Below are 17500 nucleotides of genomic sequence, written 5' to 3'. Positions count from 1 at the left end.
GAGAAAGCTGACAAAATTCCAGACAGGAATACCGGCGCAGCAGAAAACTCTTTTCGTTTTTCTGTTTAATAATCATTTTTACGGAATCATCGATTTAAAGAGATTTTTGGGAGTGAAATATGTATGTAAGTTTTGCTTTGAGGGGTACAATAACCACGCCTCCCATAATTGTCCGTCATATTGTAAAATTTGTGAATCCACGCAGTGTTATGAGAAAAATAACCCTGTATTCTGCAGCGAATGTAACAAGGAGTGTCGCTCTCCCACCTGTTACAGCCTGCATAAACAGCCGAAGTATCGTCCTTCCGCCGGTAAGTTCGTTAATGTGTGTGATAACAGAAAAAAATGCTCTCGATGTAAACGTGAGTATTACATAGCGTTTTCTAAAAACAGCGCTCCGCACGTGTGTAAGCAGAAGAGGTGTCATATATGCGGCGAGGCTCTCCAGGAGCCGAGCGAGGGTCACCTCTGCTATATGACCCCGCTCAAAGCTGAAGAGACGCATTCAGAGAAATATGTTTTTTATGATTTTGAAACGTATGTCGATAATAACGGGGAACACGTACCGTTTTACGTCAGCGCTGTAACAAAGACGGGTGATTTTTGGAGCGCATGGGGGACAGACTGCGTAGCCCGCTTCTTTAAACATTTTAGAACGAGAAAATTCAAAGAATACGTGTTCATCGCTCACAACTCAAAAGGTTTTGACGGCTATTTGCTTCTAAAGTATTTAGTCCAGCAGGGCGTAACCCCCGCTGTGATTATGACTGGGAGTAAACTATTACTCATGACAGACGCCGCCTTTAAACAGAAATATATAGATTCGTTATCTTTCCTTACAATGCGCTTATCTCAGATGCCTAAAGCCCTGGGGATCCGGCTGAAAGACGAAATCATCCGCAAAGGTTACTTTCCGCACCTGTTCAGTTCAGAAAAAAATCTGAACTATGTCGGTCCGTACCCTGACTCAGCGGCTTACGGGGTCGCAAATATGTCAGAGGGAGAAAGAGAGGAATTTAACGCGTGGTACGTGCGGAAAAAAAAAACGCAATTTTCGATTTTAAAGCCGAGGCCGTTATGTATTGTGATAACGACACAAAAATCTTGGCTGCAGCCTGCTCCAAATTTATGTCTGAATTCATCGCTGAAACACTCGTGGATCCTTTTACCTGCGTTACAATCGCCTCGGCGTGTATGAAAGTCTTCCAAACTAACTTTCTTGCTCCAAAAACGCTGGCGATCCCCTCCGCCGACAATTATAGAACGAGGCATAAAAAATATTCGGACGTGGCCGTGCAATGGTTAGAATGGGTTGCTGAGACGCAAAACATTATCATCGATCATGCTCTAAACAGGGGCGAGAAAAAAATAGGAGGTTATTATGTTGATGGGTATGCTCAGATTGACGGCCGGATAAAAGTGTGGGAGTTTCTCGGATGTTTTTACCACGGGTGTGCAAGGTGTTTTACACAGCATGAAATAAACCCTCTCACAAACACCTCATTTGGAGAGCTCCACGCAGCGTGTCAGAAAAAAATAGCCTTTCTGCGGGCTATGCCGGGCGTCACCCTCAACGTAATTTGGGAGCATCAATGGCTTGAAATGAGGCTGAGGGATGAGAGCGTTCGGTGTTTCCTCGCCCGCAGGGGGTTACCGCCGCCCCTCGAACCTCGCGACGCTTTATACGGCGGTCGGACTTGCGCGGCCCGTCTGAGGTACACGGCTGAGCAAGATGAGACGGTCTATTACGTCGACGTGACCTCGCTGTATCCTTACGTTAACGTAAATTTCACATATCCCACGGGGCATCCGGAAATTATAGAGAGAAATTTCAGAGACCCCAGGACTTATTTCGGGCTCATCAAAGCCATCGTGTACCCGCCCCAGGGGCTAAAATTCCCCGTCCTCCCACACAGAACTCCTCACGGTAAACTGGTGTTTACTCTGTGTCGCACCTGCGCTGATGAAAATAATCAAGCTGCAGCGTGCACACACAGTCAGCAGCAGAGAGCTCTGTCTGGGACTTGGACGACCCCGGAATTCCACAAAGCTCTGGATACAGGCTATGCTGTAGCTAAGATTTTTGAAGTCTGGCATTTTGAGGAAAAAAGTGATAAAATCTTTGAGGGGTACATAAACACCTTCTTAAAACACAAGCAGGAAGCCTCTGGTTTCCCTCCCGAATTTGATAAAGACTCCGAGAGCAGAGAAAAATACATCACGGACTACTGGCTGAATCAGAAGATTCGTTTAGACCCAGAAAAAATCAGTCACAATCCGGCAAAACGTCAGATGGCTAAGATCTGCCTCAACTCCTTCTGGGGGAAATTCGCCCAGAGGGCAAATCTGACGCAGACCGCGCTCGTTAAAAATGCTGACGATCTGTTCAGGTATCTGTTTTCTGAAGAGTACGAGGTCACATATCTAACATTCCTCAGCAGTCAGGCGGCTATGGTTCAATGGAGGTACGGCCCGCGGCACGTCAGCCGACCGGGTAAAACCGTCAATATTTTCATCGCGGCGTTTACAACGGCGTACGCGCGTTTGACCTTGTACGGTTTTATGGAGGCTGTGGCAAATCCTGACAGGATTCTGTATTATGATACCGATAGCCTGATTTACGTTTGTAGGCGGGGTGAAACCCCGCTGCCTACCGGTAATTATCTGGGGCAGCTCACCGACGAGTTGAACGGCGATGTCATCACAGAGTTTGCAGCGGCGGGACCTAAAAGTTACGCATATAAACCGCACGAGGTAAAACGGTCATGCGTGTGAAGGGGATCACTCAAACCCACGAAAGCTGTCAGAAAATAAACTTTGACAGCGTCAAAGATCTGGTCGAGGGTTATATAAAAGATCCCGCCCTCGCTGCATCTATCATAACGCCGCAGCAGGGAATTAAACGTCATAAAAGCAGTTTCAGTTTGACAAACGTGTCATTTCAAAAATCCTTCAGGGTGGTGTATGACAAGCGGCGTCTTTTAAAGGACGGGGAAACCGAACCGTTCGGATTTTGAAACATGTCTCACTCTGGAAATACGGTGGAGATTGACCCCAGACTTCAGCTCCCATTCTCCTGTCTCATCGTTGGACCGAGTGGTTCGGGAAAGACTGTGTTTGTGAAAACATTGCTGGAAAATTGTAGCCACGCTATGAGACATGTGCCTGACAACATTGTATGGCTGTATACGTCTGAACAACCTCTGTATTCTGAACTGAAGAATAAAAATATTAAATTTGTAAGAGGACTCCCTGACTCATTTCTGGACGACAGCCTTTTCCCTGAAGGTCAGAGCCATCTGGTTATTTTGGACGATCTCATCTTTCAAGCAACGGATCATCCTGAAGTTGTAAGAATTTTCACCCAGTACAGACATCACCGGAATATGAGCGTCATCATGATCACACAGAACGTGTTTCATAAAGGGAAATACAGTCGAACCATCAGTTTGAATTGTAATTATATGGTGCTGTTTAAAAATCCCAGAGACAAGTTACAGATGAACATTCTGGCTCAGCAAATGTTTCCCGGCAGAAAACAATTTTTTTGGAGGCACTTGATGATGCTACGAGCGTACCTTACGGGTATTTATTACTGGATTGCACGCAGGAGTGTCCAGATCAGTTCAGACTGAGATCGGGATTACTCCCGCACGAGTGGCCCACAGTTTATTTACAGAAAGATAAACGGATATGAGCTCTCTTTTAAAAAGGAACGCCCCCGCTCTTAAAGCGCTAATCAGAGCCGGGGCGAGGGAGCGTCACCACAGCCTGAAGACCTGCAGGGCGGAGCTTCTGAAAACTTTATCCGAGATCGCTTTGAATATATTAAAGGGGAATATCGCCTTGAGCGACTCTCAATTCCGGGCCTTGAAAAAAACGAAAAAGAGTTTTACGTCTTCTGGCCGACAGAAAAACCAGTTATAAAAAGAAGCGGGGAGCGCTGATTCAGACGGGCGGCTTTCTCCTGCCTCTGCTCGCCGCGGCCCTGCCCGTTATAACGAGTCTAATAGTACCCAGAGGATAATGGCGTTCAAAGCGGCGCAAAAGATGTTTTACTCACTCCACAGCAGATGCTTCAACTCAGTCATTCCGTTCCGCCGAGCGGAAATAACATCAGACAAACGGGCGGAAAATGATTTAGACTCGCGAATGCGAGGTATACTGGAAGAACGTACTCACTCTCCTTATGAAAAAATTAAAAAGTATGAGGCTCTGCTGCAGCGCTATTTAACCCTGATCAAGCAGGGGGAACTCGAATCACGCGTTTCACCCCCGCAAGAGACTCGCGTCGCTAAGCAACCTGAGGAGGAGGGGGTGGAGGAGGAGGAGGAGGAGGATGAGACTGTCACAGAGGTCCTGAAGAATATCCCCTCCAGAGAGCGTAGAAACGCTGAATATATTATGAGGAAATTATCGAAGGGTGATACGCGCTGGAGTCCGTCGGGGGAATTTATTTACAAGGGGAAAGTCGTGAGGGGTCTCACGCCATAGATCTTATGAAACATCTCGGATCCTCGTTCAAGAAATCGAGCCCTCCTACAGGCTGGGTGAAGTTCCTCAATATTTACAGGAGCGGAACATCCCGGTGGCGTGCGTATCAAACCCGCAAGCCCGCGAGCAGCTTCAGAAGCTTAAAAAAGGCCGGAGCAGCTCGCCGGATGAATCCCTTCTTTTAACCGATTCGCCGGCCAGGAAGAAACTTAAGAAAAAAAAGACTTCCAACGCTGGGAAGGTTTCTCACCATAAAAGGAGGGTATCGAATTAAAAACTGACTGGATATTATGATCAAGATTCTTTAAAATACATCGCAGTCAGTCACGTTTTTGTATATTGTTACTAATAAAACACAGACTGAAACTCATCTCCGGCCTTCATCACTTTTATTCGGTATACGGTTTAAAAAACAACTTTCAACACTTCTCTACTTAATAACAACGATGCAAAAACATTAAAGGTATGATCGGGGGTGCATTTTCTACACATTCGGAACATTTTCACAAAAAACACATAAAAAAAAATCAAAGGTCAAAGGTCAAAGCTTCTTTCTACGTTTAAAAACGGGGGTTTACATCATGCAACGCGATAAAACTTTAAAGGTATGATCGGAAGGCCGCTCTCACACATCCACCCCGTTTTCAGGCGAAAAAAAACATAAAAAAAATTTAGGATCAAAGATTAACACTTCTTTCTGTACTTAATAACATGTTTTAAAGCGTGCAAACGCGATAAAACTTTAAAGGTATGTTCGGAAGGCCGCTCTCACACATCCACCCCGTTTTCAGGCGAAAAAAAACACATAAAAAAAATCAAAGGTCAAAGGTCAAAGCTTCTTTCTACGTTTAAAAACGGGGGTTTACATTATGCAAACGCGTTAAAACTTTAAAGGTATGTTCGGAAGGCCGCTCTCACACATCCACCCCGTTTTCAGGCGAAAAAAAACACATACAAAAAATCAAAGGTCAAAGGTCAAAGCTTCTTTCTACGTTTAAAAACGGAGGCTTACATTATGCAAACGCGTTAAAACTTTAAAGGTATGATCGGAAGGCCGCTCTCACACATCCACCCCGTTTTCAGGCAAAAAAAAACACATACAAAAAATCAAAGGTCAAAGGTCAAAGCTTCTTTCTACGTTTAAAAACGGAGGTTTACATTATGCAAACGCGTTAAAACTTTAAAGGTATGATCGGAAGGCCGCTCTCACACATCCACCCCGTTTTCAGGCGAAAAAAAAACACATACAAAAAATCAAAGGTCAAAGGTCAAAGCTTCTTTCTACGTTTAAAAACGGGGGTTTACATTATGCAAACGCGTTAAAACTTTAAAGGTATGATCGGAAGGCCGCTCTCACACATCCACCCCGTTTTCAGGCGAAAAAAACACATACAAAAATCAAAGGTCAAAGGTCAAGGCTTCTTTCTACATTTAAAAAACGGGGGTTTAAATTTCCAAACGCAATAAAACTTTAAAGGTATGATCGGGAGAGCGTTCTAAGACGGGGGTTACATTTTCACACGGAAAAACATAAAAAAATAGGAACGCCGGTTAACACAAGCCGTGACAATATTTAAACTCATGCAGAGGCCCTGCTAGCTGGTTACAGGAGGTATTGCAGCTTTTCTTAAGGCAATAACGATATCTTTTCACAAAATCAGAAACCAAATCATCGTTCGCGATAGTATTTCGGAGTATAAAGACACCACGTCCCGGTACGACTTCCCACTGGCTCTGTTATACAGATAATACACGCAGTGTTGTCCGCATACGTCGGATAACTCGTGCTGAAGCTGCTTGTTGTGATACAGAATGTTTTTAACATCTGGGAGATTCTCCAGATATTGCAGGATGCTTTTAGGGTAGTAATCAAAGTCAGGGCTGAGGCCGAACGAGTCAAAAAATGTGGCTCGACCATTTTTTCAACGGTGAGCGCTAACCAGTGTTCTCCCGGTAAATGTCTAGGGTGGGTGTTTACAATGAAATATACGGGAGGGCCCGGCTTGATCCGGAATAACTCGTCAGACGCAAAACACCGGCAAACAGGTCTCCTATTAAGCCCCTCATAACTGCGTCCAATTCCAGGGTGTTCATCAGTAAAAATCCACAAGGACCTGTCGCTTGGAATTAATCTCCAGGAGAGAATCATAACACGCGTACACTATCAGCGTGGTGGTATGCGGAGTCGCGACTCTGAATCTCATTTCAAGTCGCAGGGTGCCTGTGGAGACGGGGCTCAGAGCGCCGCTGTCCTCCTCCGGGTTTAAATTGAAGACGTACAGCGCGTAGCCGCGCGCAAAATCCTCCCGGTCTATACAGAGAGGCTGGTCTTTGAGGTGTCGTCCGGTCGCGGTGTAGAGATTGTAAAACTCCCTGACAGAGAGTTCGTTGTTAAATTCAGGCTGGAAAGCTTTAGCCGGCAGCTGTCTCCCGTTTTGACTGAGTGCGAGGTACTCCAGGTCATAGTGTGCAAATTCAAACGGGGACAGATCTCTTCTCCCACTGAATGCATTGTGATTCACCATACCCAGAACCACATATTTGGGCATGGTTCCTAAAACAGGTTCTCCTGGTTGCATATCCTGGAATGGCTGGGGATCACGTAAGTCTTAACGTTGATTCGTGATAACGGGTACACGGCGTTCCCTTTCATGAGAGCCGCGGAGTGGCCCAATCTCACTGCAGGGGATACGGTGACTTTCTTAACGAATAGGGATGCGCCCAGAATTTTCAGCTTGAAAGTGGAGGCCGCCAGCCCCATCAGGCAGAAAGCATCGCTGGCTCGAATTAATTTAACTCTTAGATCAATGTTATTCAGAAGAAGCCTCTCGCAGAAAAATATGTCCGCGTGCAGCGGACCCTGAACTTGAAATTCACGCGATTCGGCGCTAAAGCGCGCTCTGCTCACGAGGCCTTTATTCGGGCCCGCGTCATCCACAGCGGTCGAATTGTGCTGACCCGGGGTGTCCTTGTAAAACAAACCGCCCGTGAACTGCGATTCAATGAAGCGGGGGAAAAGTTCAGCAGCGTCTCAATCATTGCCCTGTACGGGTGCGTCGCGCTGGACTGGGAAATCAGCCGGTCACCCAGAGTCACGTCGACTTGTGAGAAAATCGTATTGAGAGGATAATTTATGACGCCCACGCGGGCGTCATTAGCCAGGTCAGTCCCGTCGGCGTTTGTAATTTTCATTCGCAGATAAAGCAGCGTATTATTGAGGTCTAAATACCTCTCACCGTCTCCGGGGATAAAAAACTCGATAGGGCCCATGTCCGTCAGGGCTGATAACGGGCTGACTTCAACGTATTGGCTTTGCTCGATGGACAGCTGGGTCCCGGGGACGGCGAATAAATCCAATTCGCTCATGGTGCATTCGGGGGAATTATTTCGCAAAAGAGACATTGTTTAAGAGAAAATATCCCCGGACAACCTCCTCTTCTTATGCTTCCTTCGAACTGTTCTGCTTTTTCCGGGGGTCTTTCGCTTTTTAACTGTTTTGACCCGTTTCCCCGGGGGGCGTTTCCGGGGCCTTCTTGAGAGCACCATGATCCCGGACCCCCGCTGCTGCTCGGGCTCCTGACTCCGTCCGGCCCTCTCAACAACGCGGCTCACTACGTCGGAAGCGATGCTTCGGGCTGCGTTTTTCAGGTGAGGTTTGGCGATCGTGTATCCTTGTTTAATCAGCGGCGACACAAATTTGAACAGTTTCGAAATATGTTCCCGAGCCCGCGCCCGTACATAACAGGAGCGCCGTGGAAGCCGTGAAGGCCATTCCCGACTTGATTTTCATAGTAAGGCACAAATCTATAAATGTCGGCTTTGTGCGCTGCCCCAGCCATTTTTTTTTTATCCCGCCGGTTTAAAATGTAATGTCACAACCACTTTACCGTATCTGAAATCCACCGTTTGATCTTGATCGCTTTTGATTTCGATGCGTATTGTCTCAATATGTCTTTTGGAGACCGGGATGTAATAAGCGGGGTTGAATTTCTTTGTAATTATTTCCCCGAAACGACCTCCAATTTCGAACGCTCGGAGGAGAGGAGCAAAAGCGTCACCCACCGCCTGAGGCTGTACAACGTCTGTATAACAGAACAGGTGATACATCCCTGCTTTTATATCGGGGTAGCGGGGACAGCTCGTGACCCCGGGTCCGCATCTCAGCCATTGATTAGGGTGCATCCCCAGCATGTACGCCGTCGGGGCTTCAAAATATACCTGGCTGGTACCGTCTCCTTCCCACAGAAACTTTTTCTGGATATCGTCATATTTTAAAGTCAGATTCGGATCTATAGTCTTCAAACGAGGGTTTATCAGCCCTGCAATAACCTCAAAGTTATCATAATATCCCGTGTCAAAATATCGCGAGTGAACGGCGAGTTTGTTCTTGCCCGTAATTTTCATCACCTGGAACGTACAGGAAGGCTTTTCCGGGATATTTAACCAGGTGTGCGGATAACAAATTTCCGTCAGCGCCACATCCCAGTCACCCTCTAGATCCAGGTGTCGAGCCAAGTCCACCTGGTAGCATGAAATTGTGTTGTCCGGGAATACTTTTAGGCTGGCGTTTGAAGGCAGAGTCATATAAAATCCGTGTTTCAGATCCCGATCCATTTCTCATATGTCGGTTGAAGATGGAAGTTCTCATATTTATACGGCCATCAGCTGGTCCGCGGGAACCCAGGAGTTAAATTTCTCGGGCCAATTTTTCCATCTGACAAATACAAATTTCTTTCCCTTGGTAAAACGTTCACGAATAATTTCTTGAACCTGATACGGTCTGTCTTTTGCTATTTTAACCTTCTGCAATTCCGGTTCATAGAATGAGCCTTCAATGATCTCACCGTCATAATCTTTCAATTTATAAACGGGCGGCGTACGTTGTATACATTCTGACACCGTGAACATTTCATCCGTAAAACTTTGTTCATATTTTTTATCAAAAACTCCCCTGAGCTTGGAGACCCTGACTATATCTCCGACCTTATATTTACACTTCACAGGCCTCCTGCGTAGGGTGGATGCCCCATACAAATTTTGAAACACTTGATCGACATTTCGATCATTAACCTCATTCGGCCTCATCTTAATGCTTTTATGATAACTCTCGTTATAAGCCGTGAGTAAAGACGGTAGGACGTCGATGTATCTTCTCGTGTTTTTAGCAGTAAAATATCTCCACATTCTCGTCTTTAGCGTGCGATTAAACCTCTCGACAACCGAGGCTTTCAGATCACTTGCGGTGGCAAAATGTAGAATCCGGTGTTTTTTCATTAAATCCTTGAACGATTTGTTAAAAAACTCTTTCCCGGCATCAGTCTGCATCTTCAGAGGCACCCCGCTCTGCTTTAAGAGTGAGGCAAAGGCCTGTGAGACTTCGCGCCCTTGCTTTGACTTCAGAGGTCTGGCATACGCTTTTTTTGAGAAGATATCGATAACGGTCAGCAGGTACTTGTACCCGTCGTTAAAATCTGATAACCCCTGCATGTCGCATAAATCCGCCTGAAATTGGTTAAGCGGGTTTGTGACAAATACTCTATTTCTTGGAAAATGCGTCCTGGCAGGTTTGTGTAATGTGTATGCATCTTCCCCCGACAGGAAATCTCTGATATGCTTCATACGAATTTTAGAGCTGTGTTGATCATGCAGAGCCCTGCGTAAACGCTCCGGCCCTCCAAAACTCCCCGGATTTACCGGACTATAATATACATCCTTCATTAAACCCTCATCACCCATCTTTTAAGACGGATCTCTTCAGAATGATGAACCGGATAGTCCTTTTGCATTTTTATATGTTTTAGCGACCATAAATATTAGTCTTTTGTTTTAAATTGAACTCTGATTCAGCACCGCGGAGAGCGCTCACAGAGCAGCCTCGAGCTTTTAATAAGACCGTGTTAAAACCCCTCATTAATTCATACGAGCACCTTTTTTCCACCAAAACCTCGTTTGTATGACTCTGTCTTGCAATATGAAGCGCCTTGAGGCAACTGTTTTGTTGTGGTTTTGGCGCTATATAAATTTGATTTGTAAAACATTTCACCCTTTTTCAACAATATTATAGGAAAGAACACAGGCCGTATAAGGTTTAGAATATATGCTTTATTACATTCATTAAAGTCACGCACAGAGAAAAAAGCAATTGTTCATGTTTATTAAACACAACATGTGTGAAGGAAAAAAGTATACGTTTTAAATAGGAGCTCTTGGAAACGTTAAATTGAACTCTGATTCAGCACCGCGGAGAGCGCTCACAGAGCAGCCTCGAGCTTTAATGAGACCGTGTTAAAACCCCTCATTAATTCATACGAGCACCTTTTTTCCACCAAAACCTCGTTTGTATGACTCTGTCTTGCAATATGAAAAACATTTCACCCTTTTTCAACAATATTATAGGAAAGAACACAGGCCGTATAAGGTTTAGAATATGTGCTTTATTACATTCATTAAAGTCACACACAGAGAAAAAAGCAATTGTTCATGTTTATTAAACACAGCATACGTGAAGGAAAAAAGCATACGTTCACGTACAAAACTGGAAAACTCTCAGTAATACATCTCCCCCGCATTTACGGTTTATTTCAGTATTCAGCTGTAAAAGTGTAGGAACAATCTCCCCTCTGGACACCCCCATCTGTTTCACCCGGCACGCTATCACATCCACAAACAGAGTGTATAATGTAAGCAGATGCATCGTATTACACCGTGTAAAATCGTCAGTGGTCAAAACAGAGATTTTCAGTAATACGTTGTACAGAGATTTTTCAGATGAATGGAGAGCCGCGCTGTAGATATGATCTGTCCAGACTCCGGGCCCGGGGCGACGTCTGATAACATCGAAGACCCTCTCCATAGCGCATGAAGGCGGGGCGTCTGGGATCTCCAGCCTGCGAATGACTACCCGCTCCAGCTTATACGAGAGTCCACGTATAATATAAACTTCCCGCAAGCTTTGAAAGAGAATCATCACACAATTACCCATGACTGTAAAACAATATAATGATATTTAAAAAAAAAAAAAAAAAAAAAAAAAAAAAAAAAAAAAAAACAGGTTTTTCTTCAGTCGTCTGGGTTATAGACGGCTACCATCCCCTCCAGGTCGAGATCTGCGTCTTCACCGAAACATGTGTACAGTTCGTTGATCTTTGCTTCAAAAGTATCAGTGTATTTCAGCTCAGTGAGGATGTTTTCTACCACCCCCTGAACCCTCGCAGCCGATGGGTTGAGGAAGCGCTGGGCTAGGAGCTTTACCACAGCCGGGATGAAGGTCGGTCTCCAGAGTCTCACCATTAATCTCTCAAAATGTCCGGTAAAGAAATATTCATTTAACGGGTCCAGGCACTCGTGCTGGCGCTGGCTGGGGTGATCGATCTCACACCCGTAACAGAGTTTTTGTCTGTAACTTTTGATCACAGCCAAAAGTAAGTGTGCCACGCCGACTTTCACCGTTTTCAGGAATTCCTCTGACAGGAACCCGTCAGGCCGGTCAGATGCGAAAGATGTGGCGTATTTCTCAGCCGGCTCGAGGTCTTGTACCTCCCGCGGACTCGCGGCCTCTGTGACAGCGGGAAGAGACCCCACGCCTCCCGGGCTGGAAAGCGCGTGAGAAGGATGGATCTCGCCCCAGACCGCCTCGAGCTGAACTCCCCACGGGCTCTCGTACCCACCGCGGGTCCGTGAAGCCTGGCTCAGGGAGGGCCGGTCTCTTCCACAGTCGAGCGCGCAGTCACAAGCGATGTCGTCGGCCGCTGCAATGGGAGAGGTTGAGGAGCTCATGCTGGTTCGTCGTCCGATGCTTGAATGAGATGTGGTCCCCTGGTTTTTATAGAAATCCCCGTGCATGCGGGGAGGAGCTACGTCAGAGTTTTTTTTATTTTTTTTATTTTTTTTTATTTTATTTTTTATTTTATTTTTTTATTTATTTTTTTTAAGTAAAAAGAGGGGCCAAGTTTTTTCGGACTTCGATAACGTCCCTCCAGGCCAGGCACCTTGTAAAGAGGCCCGTAATCCTGTCGTTGCAGGTGTTGAACATCTCATGCCAGCTCTCAGCCGCAGCTGTGACGCTTCTGACGTGGCCGCTGGCACTAACCCGCTCCAACTTAATTTCACCCTCAGAGACAGTGTCAGGAGGTCCACGCTGGAATATCACCCTATAGCGAGGCCCCTGGGCGCTGAGCCAGGTGAGTTGGAAGCGTGTTTTCTTCTTTTCCGGCGTCCGATCTCCTGGAGGTTCAGGGTTGACCGTGTCGCGAATCATCGAGCCCGCCGCCGCGGAGAAGACACCCCAATCGGCGGAAGTAAGCGCCACCCGTGGGGTTCCTCGAGTGGCAGTCTCACCCTCGGCCAGAGTGAAGAAACTTACTTGGGCATAATACGGGTCGAACGTGTAAGTTAAACGTTCGTGCCCCTCCAGGCTGTACGTCAGATCTTCCTCCGGTATCGGCTGGCTCAGACGGCTGACGTACATTCTCGCTTTTTTTGGGGCAAGCGAGCCTTCTGTTGTCATGGTGATGTTAACCGGGGTCTCGCAGATGTAGCGGAGGATCGGAGTTCGTCTCGCCATGGTGAATGCTGTATGTCACTCTATCGTCGAAAGGGGATTTTTAAACCCTTCTTCGTCCGCGGGGCGTAATTCCTTACCTTTTGCTCTAAAAACACCGTTTGGCGTAAGTGATAAGGAGCATTGTTTATTGTTCGGGCTCGGGGCAGCATCTCCGCTCAGCGGGTGTCCCGCGCCCCATGATCGATCGGCTAATATCTTAAAAGAAAACATCATCTGGCGTGAGTGATAAGGAGCATTGTTTATTGTTCTTCGGGTTCATCACCTCGGGGCAGCATCTCCGCTCAGCGGGTGTCCCGCCACACACACACACACACACACACACACGCGCGCACACACACGCACACACACACACACACACGCACACACGCACACACACAGACACAGCGTCTGCAACAGGTTTTACAGCCGTGGGGTCATGTTTCCGCGAGCAGCTCTATGCGTGGGTATTTGACCGTCTTGCTGCAAAGACTTACAACCGAGAGACGGGTATTTGTACCCCTTCTTTAATTTACGAATTAAAAAACAGAAAAGGAAACGTAATAATTTAAGAATTAAAAATATTAAAGGGGCATTAAATAATAGACACTGATTTATGTTTAATTATTTCAGAATTAGTTAATTCTTTAATACATTAAAAAGATCTAGGTATTTTTATCATTCTTTAATTCATGAAATAAAATGACATTAAAATATTAGACCCTGGGTGGGAGGGGAGGTATGGCTTGGAGGCGGTGCTTGGCCGGGGTTAGGGGAGGAGCTTGGGGTGGGGCTAGGGGAGGAGCCAGGGGCGGAACTAGGGGAGGAGCCGGGGGCGGGGCTTAGGGGCGGGACATACTGACGTCATCGACTCTGATTGGATGTGACGTCATAAGGGGCGGGGGCTCGGAGGCGGGACTAGGGGCGGGGCTTAGGGGCGGGGCATAATGACGTCATCGATTATGATTGGCTGTGATGTCATAAGGGGCGGGGCTTGGAGGCGGGACTAGGGGAGGGGCTTAGGGGCGGGACATAGTGACGTCATCGATTCTGATTGGCTATGACGTCATAGAGGGGGCGGGGCTTAGTGACGTGGCCGATTTTGATTGGCAGCTGTCACTTTTTTGACGAAAGGTGGGTCAGTTTTCTCTCTCAGGCTGACATGTCCACAGTCAGAAATCACTTTTATCTCATCATGTCTTTGTGATGTCATAATTAAAGAATAGCAAAGTCTGAGGCAGAATGTGAAACACCACTAAAATAAAAACCGGCGTGTTTCTGACCCATGATCAGCGTTCCACAAACTCTACTGGTTATGTTTCATTACTGCCTCCAAACCAGGGCGGGGAGATTACATAGGCTCCGCCCCTCCTCTGGAAGGACAGGATCTAAAAAAATAAAAAGCAAACAAACAATTCACAAATCCAACTGGAAGCTCCATTTTCCAGCCGTACTTCCTGAAGTTTGTCACAGTTCACCGCCAGGCTGATGTTTCTTCCTGGCATTATGACATCATCAGTGTCCAACCAGTCTGTCTCCGCACAGTTCTATTTCCTGTCAGGGGAAACTATGTCAGGACCAATCTTGGCCCACAGCCTGGTTAAACAAAGCCTGGTTACGGCGCTGAGGTGTGGCCGGCGGCGCTCCGATAAACCAGCAGGTGTGCATGCCATTCCTTATTAGGCAGCTTCTGAAAGAAAGGCAGAATGGAGAGAAAGAAAGGTCGTCGGGCTGCGTTGCTCAAACTGGGCCATCGCGGCGCGGCGTCTTGCATAACCTTGTGTGTTTGCCTTCCTGCTCACACGTGAAAACTGCAGCGTGTGACGAAGAGCACGTCTGCATTATTCAGCCACAAAGTGCTGAAAGCAGCTGCGACAAAAAGCAGGTCACACCATCGGCTGTGTGCAGCACTGTGACCTCTGACCTCCACCGGGGTCACAACCACACCCTGTCTGAGGACCTTTCATTCATTCATTTTCTGCACCTGCTTATGCCAGTTAAGGGCCGCGGGTCCTTTCAGATGCGGACAGAAAAAGAAAAAATAACTTAATCCTTAAAACCTTATTGTTACGGGGTTTTTTTTTCCCTAAATTAACTTTTAGGTTGTGATTATTTAAATAAATAAAGTCATTCATTCATCTGAAAAATTCTTTTTATGACTTAAATCTTCAAACAGCCAAAGCTGTGCACTTTTAAATAAATAACTAGAATGTTATGACTTTATAAGTCATAATCAGAGAATTTGTCATCAGAATCTTCTTTATAATGATATTTATTAAAACATGACTTTGTCATAATTATCTCGTAATTATAAGTTTCTTAGTATGTTATACTTTAATTTATACTCTAATTTATAACGATCTCCTGATTCTGGATGTTTTCTCTCATAAACCTCAGTTCATCACATCATGATGATAAAACCTGATTTAACAAGAAGAAGACGAAGGTGGTGTTTTGTTTTGTTTTCTCAACTTAACAGAGTTTCCGTTTTATGATAAACAGCACAAACTGGAAACTGAAGGTCAAAGGTCAGAGCTACACTAATCTGTCTTAGGACGTCAGTGAAGTTTAAGAACATTTTTTAAGACCTGCTTCCTGGAACCAGACCACATTACCTCACCCACCAGCCATCACACAGCCCACGTTACCTCACCCACCGGCCATCACACAGCCCACGTTACCTCACCCGCCGGCCATCACACAGCCCACGTTACCTCACCCACCGGCCATCACACAGCCCACGTTACCTCACCCGCCGGCCATCACACAGCCCACGTTACCTCACCCGCCGGCCATCACACAGCCCACGTTACCTCACCCGCCGGCCCTTCACAGCCCATGTTACCTCACCCGCCGGCCCTTCTCAGCCCACGTTACCTCACCCGCCGGCCCTTCTCAGCCCACGTTACCTCACCCGCCGACCCACACAGCCCACGTTACCTCACCCGCCAGCCCTTCACAGCCCACATTACCTCACCCGCCGGCCCTTCACAGCCCATGTTACCTCACCCGCCGGCCCACACAGTCCAAGGTACCTCACCCACCAGCCCACACAGCCCACGTTACCTCACCCACCAGCCCACACAGTCCACGTTACCTCACCCACCAGCCCACACAGCCCACGTTACCTCACCCACCAGCCCACACAGTCCAAGTTACCTCACCCACCGGCCCACACAGCCCACGTTACCTCACCCACCAGTCCACACAGCCCACATTACCTCACCCACCGGCCCACACAGTCCACGTTACCTCACCCACCAGTCCACACAGCCCACGTTACCTCACCCACCGGCCTGCACAGCCCACGTTACCTCACCCACCAGCCCGCACAGCCCTCGATACCTCACCCACCAGCCCACACAGCCCACATTACCTCACCCACCGGCCCTCACAGTCCACGTTACCTCACCCGCCAACCATCACACAGCCCACGGTACCTCACCCACCAGCCCACAGAGTCCACGTTACCTCACCCACCGGCCATCACACAGCCCACGTTACCTCACCCACCGGCCCACACAGCCCACGATACCTCACCGCCGGCCCACGTTACCTCACCCGCTGGCCCACACAGCCCACGATATCTCACCCGCCGGCTCACACAGCCCACGTTACCTCACCCGCCGGCCCTTATCAGCCCACGTTACCTCACCCGCCGGCCCTTCTCAGCCCACGTTACCTCACCCGCCGACCCACACAGCCCACGTTACCTCACCCGCCGGCCATCACACAGCCCACGTTACCTCACCCGCCGGCCCACACAGCCCACGATACCTTACCCACCGGCCCACATAGCCCACGATACCTCACCGCCGGCCCACGTTACCTCACCCGCCGGCCCTTCTCAGCCCACGTTACCTCACCCGCCGGCCCTTCTCAGCCCACGTTACCTCACCCGCCGACCCACACACCCCACGTTACCTCACCCGCCGGCCATTCACCGCCCACGTTACGTCACCCCGCCGGCCCTTCACAGCCCATGTTACCTCACCCGCCGGCCCACACAGTCCAAGGTACCTCACCCACCAGCCCACACAGCCCACGTTACCTCACCCACCAGCCCACACAGCCCACGTTACCTCACCCACCAGCCCACACAGTCCACGTTACCTCACCCACCAGCCCACACAGCCCACGTTACCTCACCCACCAGCCCACACAGTCCAAGTTACCTCACCCACCGGCCCACACAGCCCACGTTACCTCACCCACCGGCCCACACAGTCCACGTTACCTCACCCACCAGTCCACACAGCCCACGTTACCTCACCCACCGGCCTGCACAGCCCACGTTACCTCACCCACCAGCCCGCACAGCCCTCGATACCTCACCCACCGGCCTGCACAGCCCACGTTACCTCACCCACCGGCCCTCACAGTCCACGTTACCTCACCCGCCAACCATCACACAGCCCACGGTACCTCACCCACCAGCCCACAGAGTCCATGTTACCTCACCCACCG

General features: G+C 48.1%; 2 protein-coding genes across 2 annotated transcripts in view; one reads left to right on the top strand and one right to left on the bottom strand.

Annotated features, from left to right (window-relative positions):
* The window catches only part of strn (striatin, calmodulin binding protein), a 56332-nt gene extending 41794 nt beyond the window's left edge, over positions 1 to 14538 (bottom strand). The window contains exons 1-2 of the mRNA XM_034187672.1: positions 14447 to 14538; positions 8959 to 8989 (exon numbers count right to left, since the gene is read on the bottom strand). Coding sequence (XP_034043563.1) covers positions 8959 to 8989; positions 14447 to 14538 — 123 coding nt within the window. The remainder of the gene's footprint in view (positions 1 to 8958; positions 8990 to 14446) is intronic.
* Position 14539: 1 nt separating this feature from the next.
* The window catches only part of LOC117525737 (extensin-like), a 10037-nt gene continuing 7076 nt past the window's right edge, over positions 14540 to 17500 (top strand). The window contains exons 1-3 of the mRNA XM_034187671.1: positions 14540 to 14693; positions 15513 to 15561; positions 15639 to 17454. Of these exons, the coding sequence (XP_034043562.1) occupies positions 14540 to 14693; positions 15513 to 15561; positions 15639 to 17454 (2019 nt within the window). The remainder of the gene's footprint in view (positions 14694 to 15512; positions 15562 to 15638; positions 17455 to 17500) is intronic.

This window comes from Thalassophryne amazonica, chromosome 15, assembly GCF_902500255.1.
Source record: "Thalassophryne amazonica chromosome 15, fThaAma1.1, whole genome shotgun sequence".
Lineage (NCBI taxonomy): Eukaryota > Metazoa > Chordata > Actinopteri > Batrachoidiformes > Batrachoididae > Thalassophryne > Thalassophryne amazonica.
The sequence above is the reverse complement of the archived record's forward strand: the minus strand, read 5'-3'. Positions and strand labels throughout refer to the sequence as shown.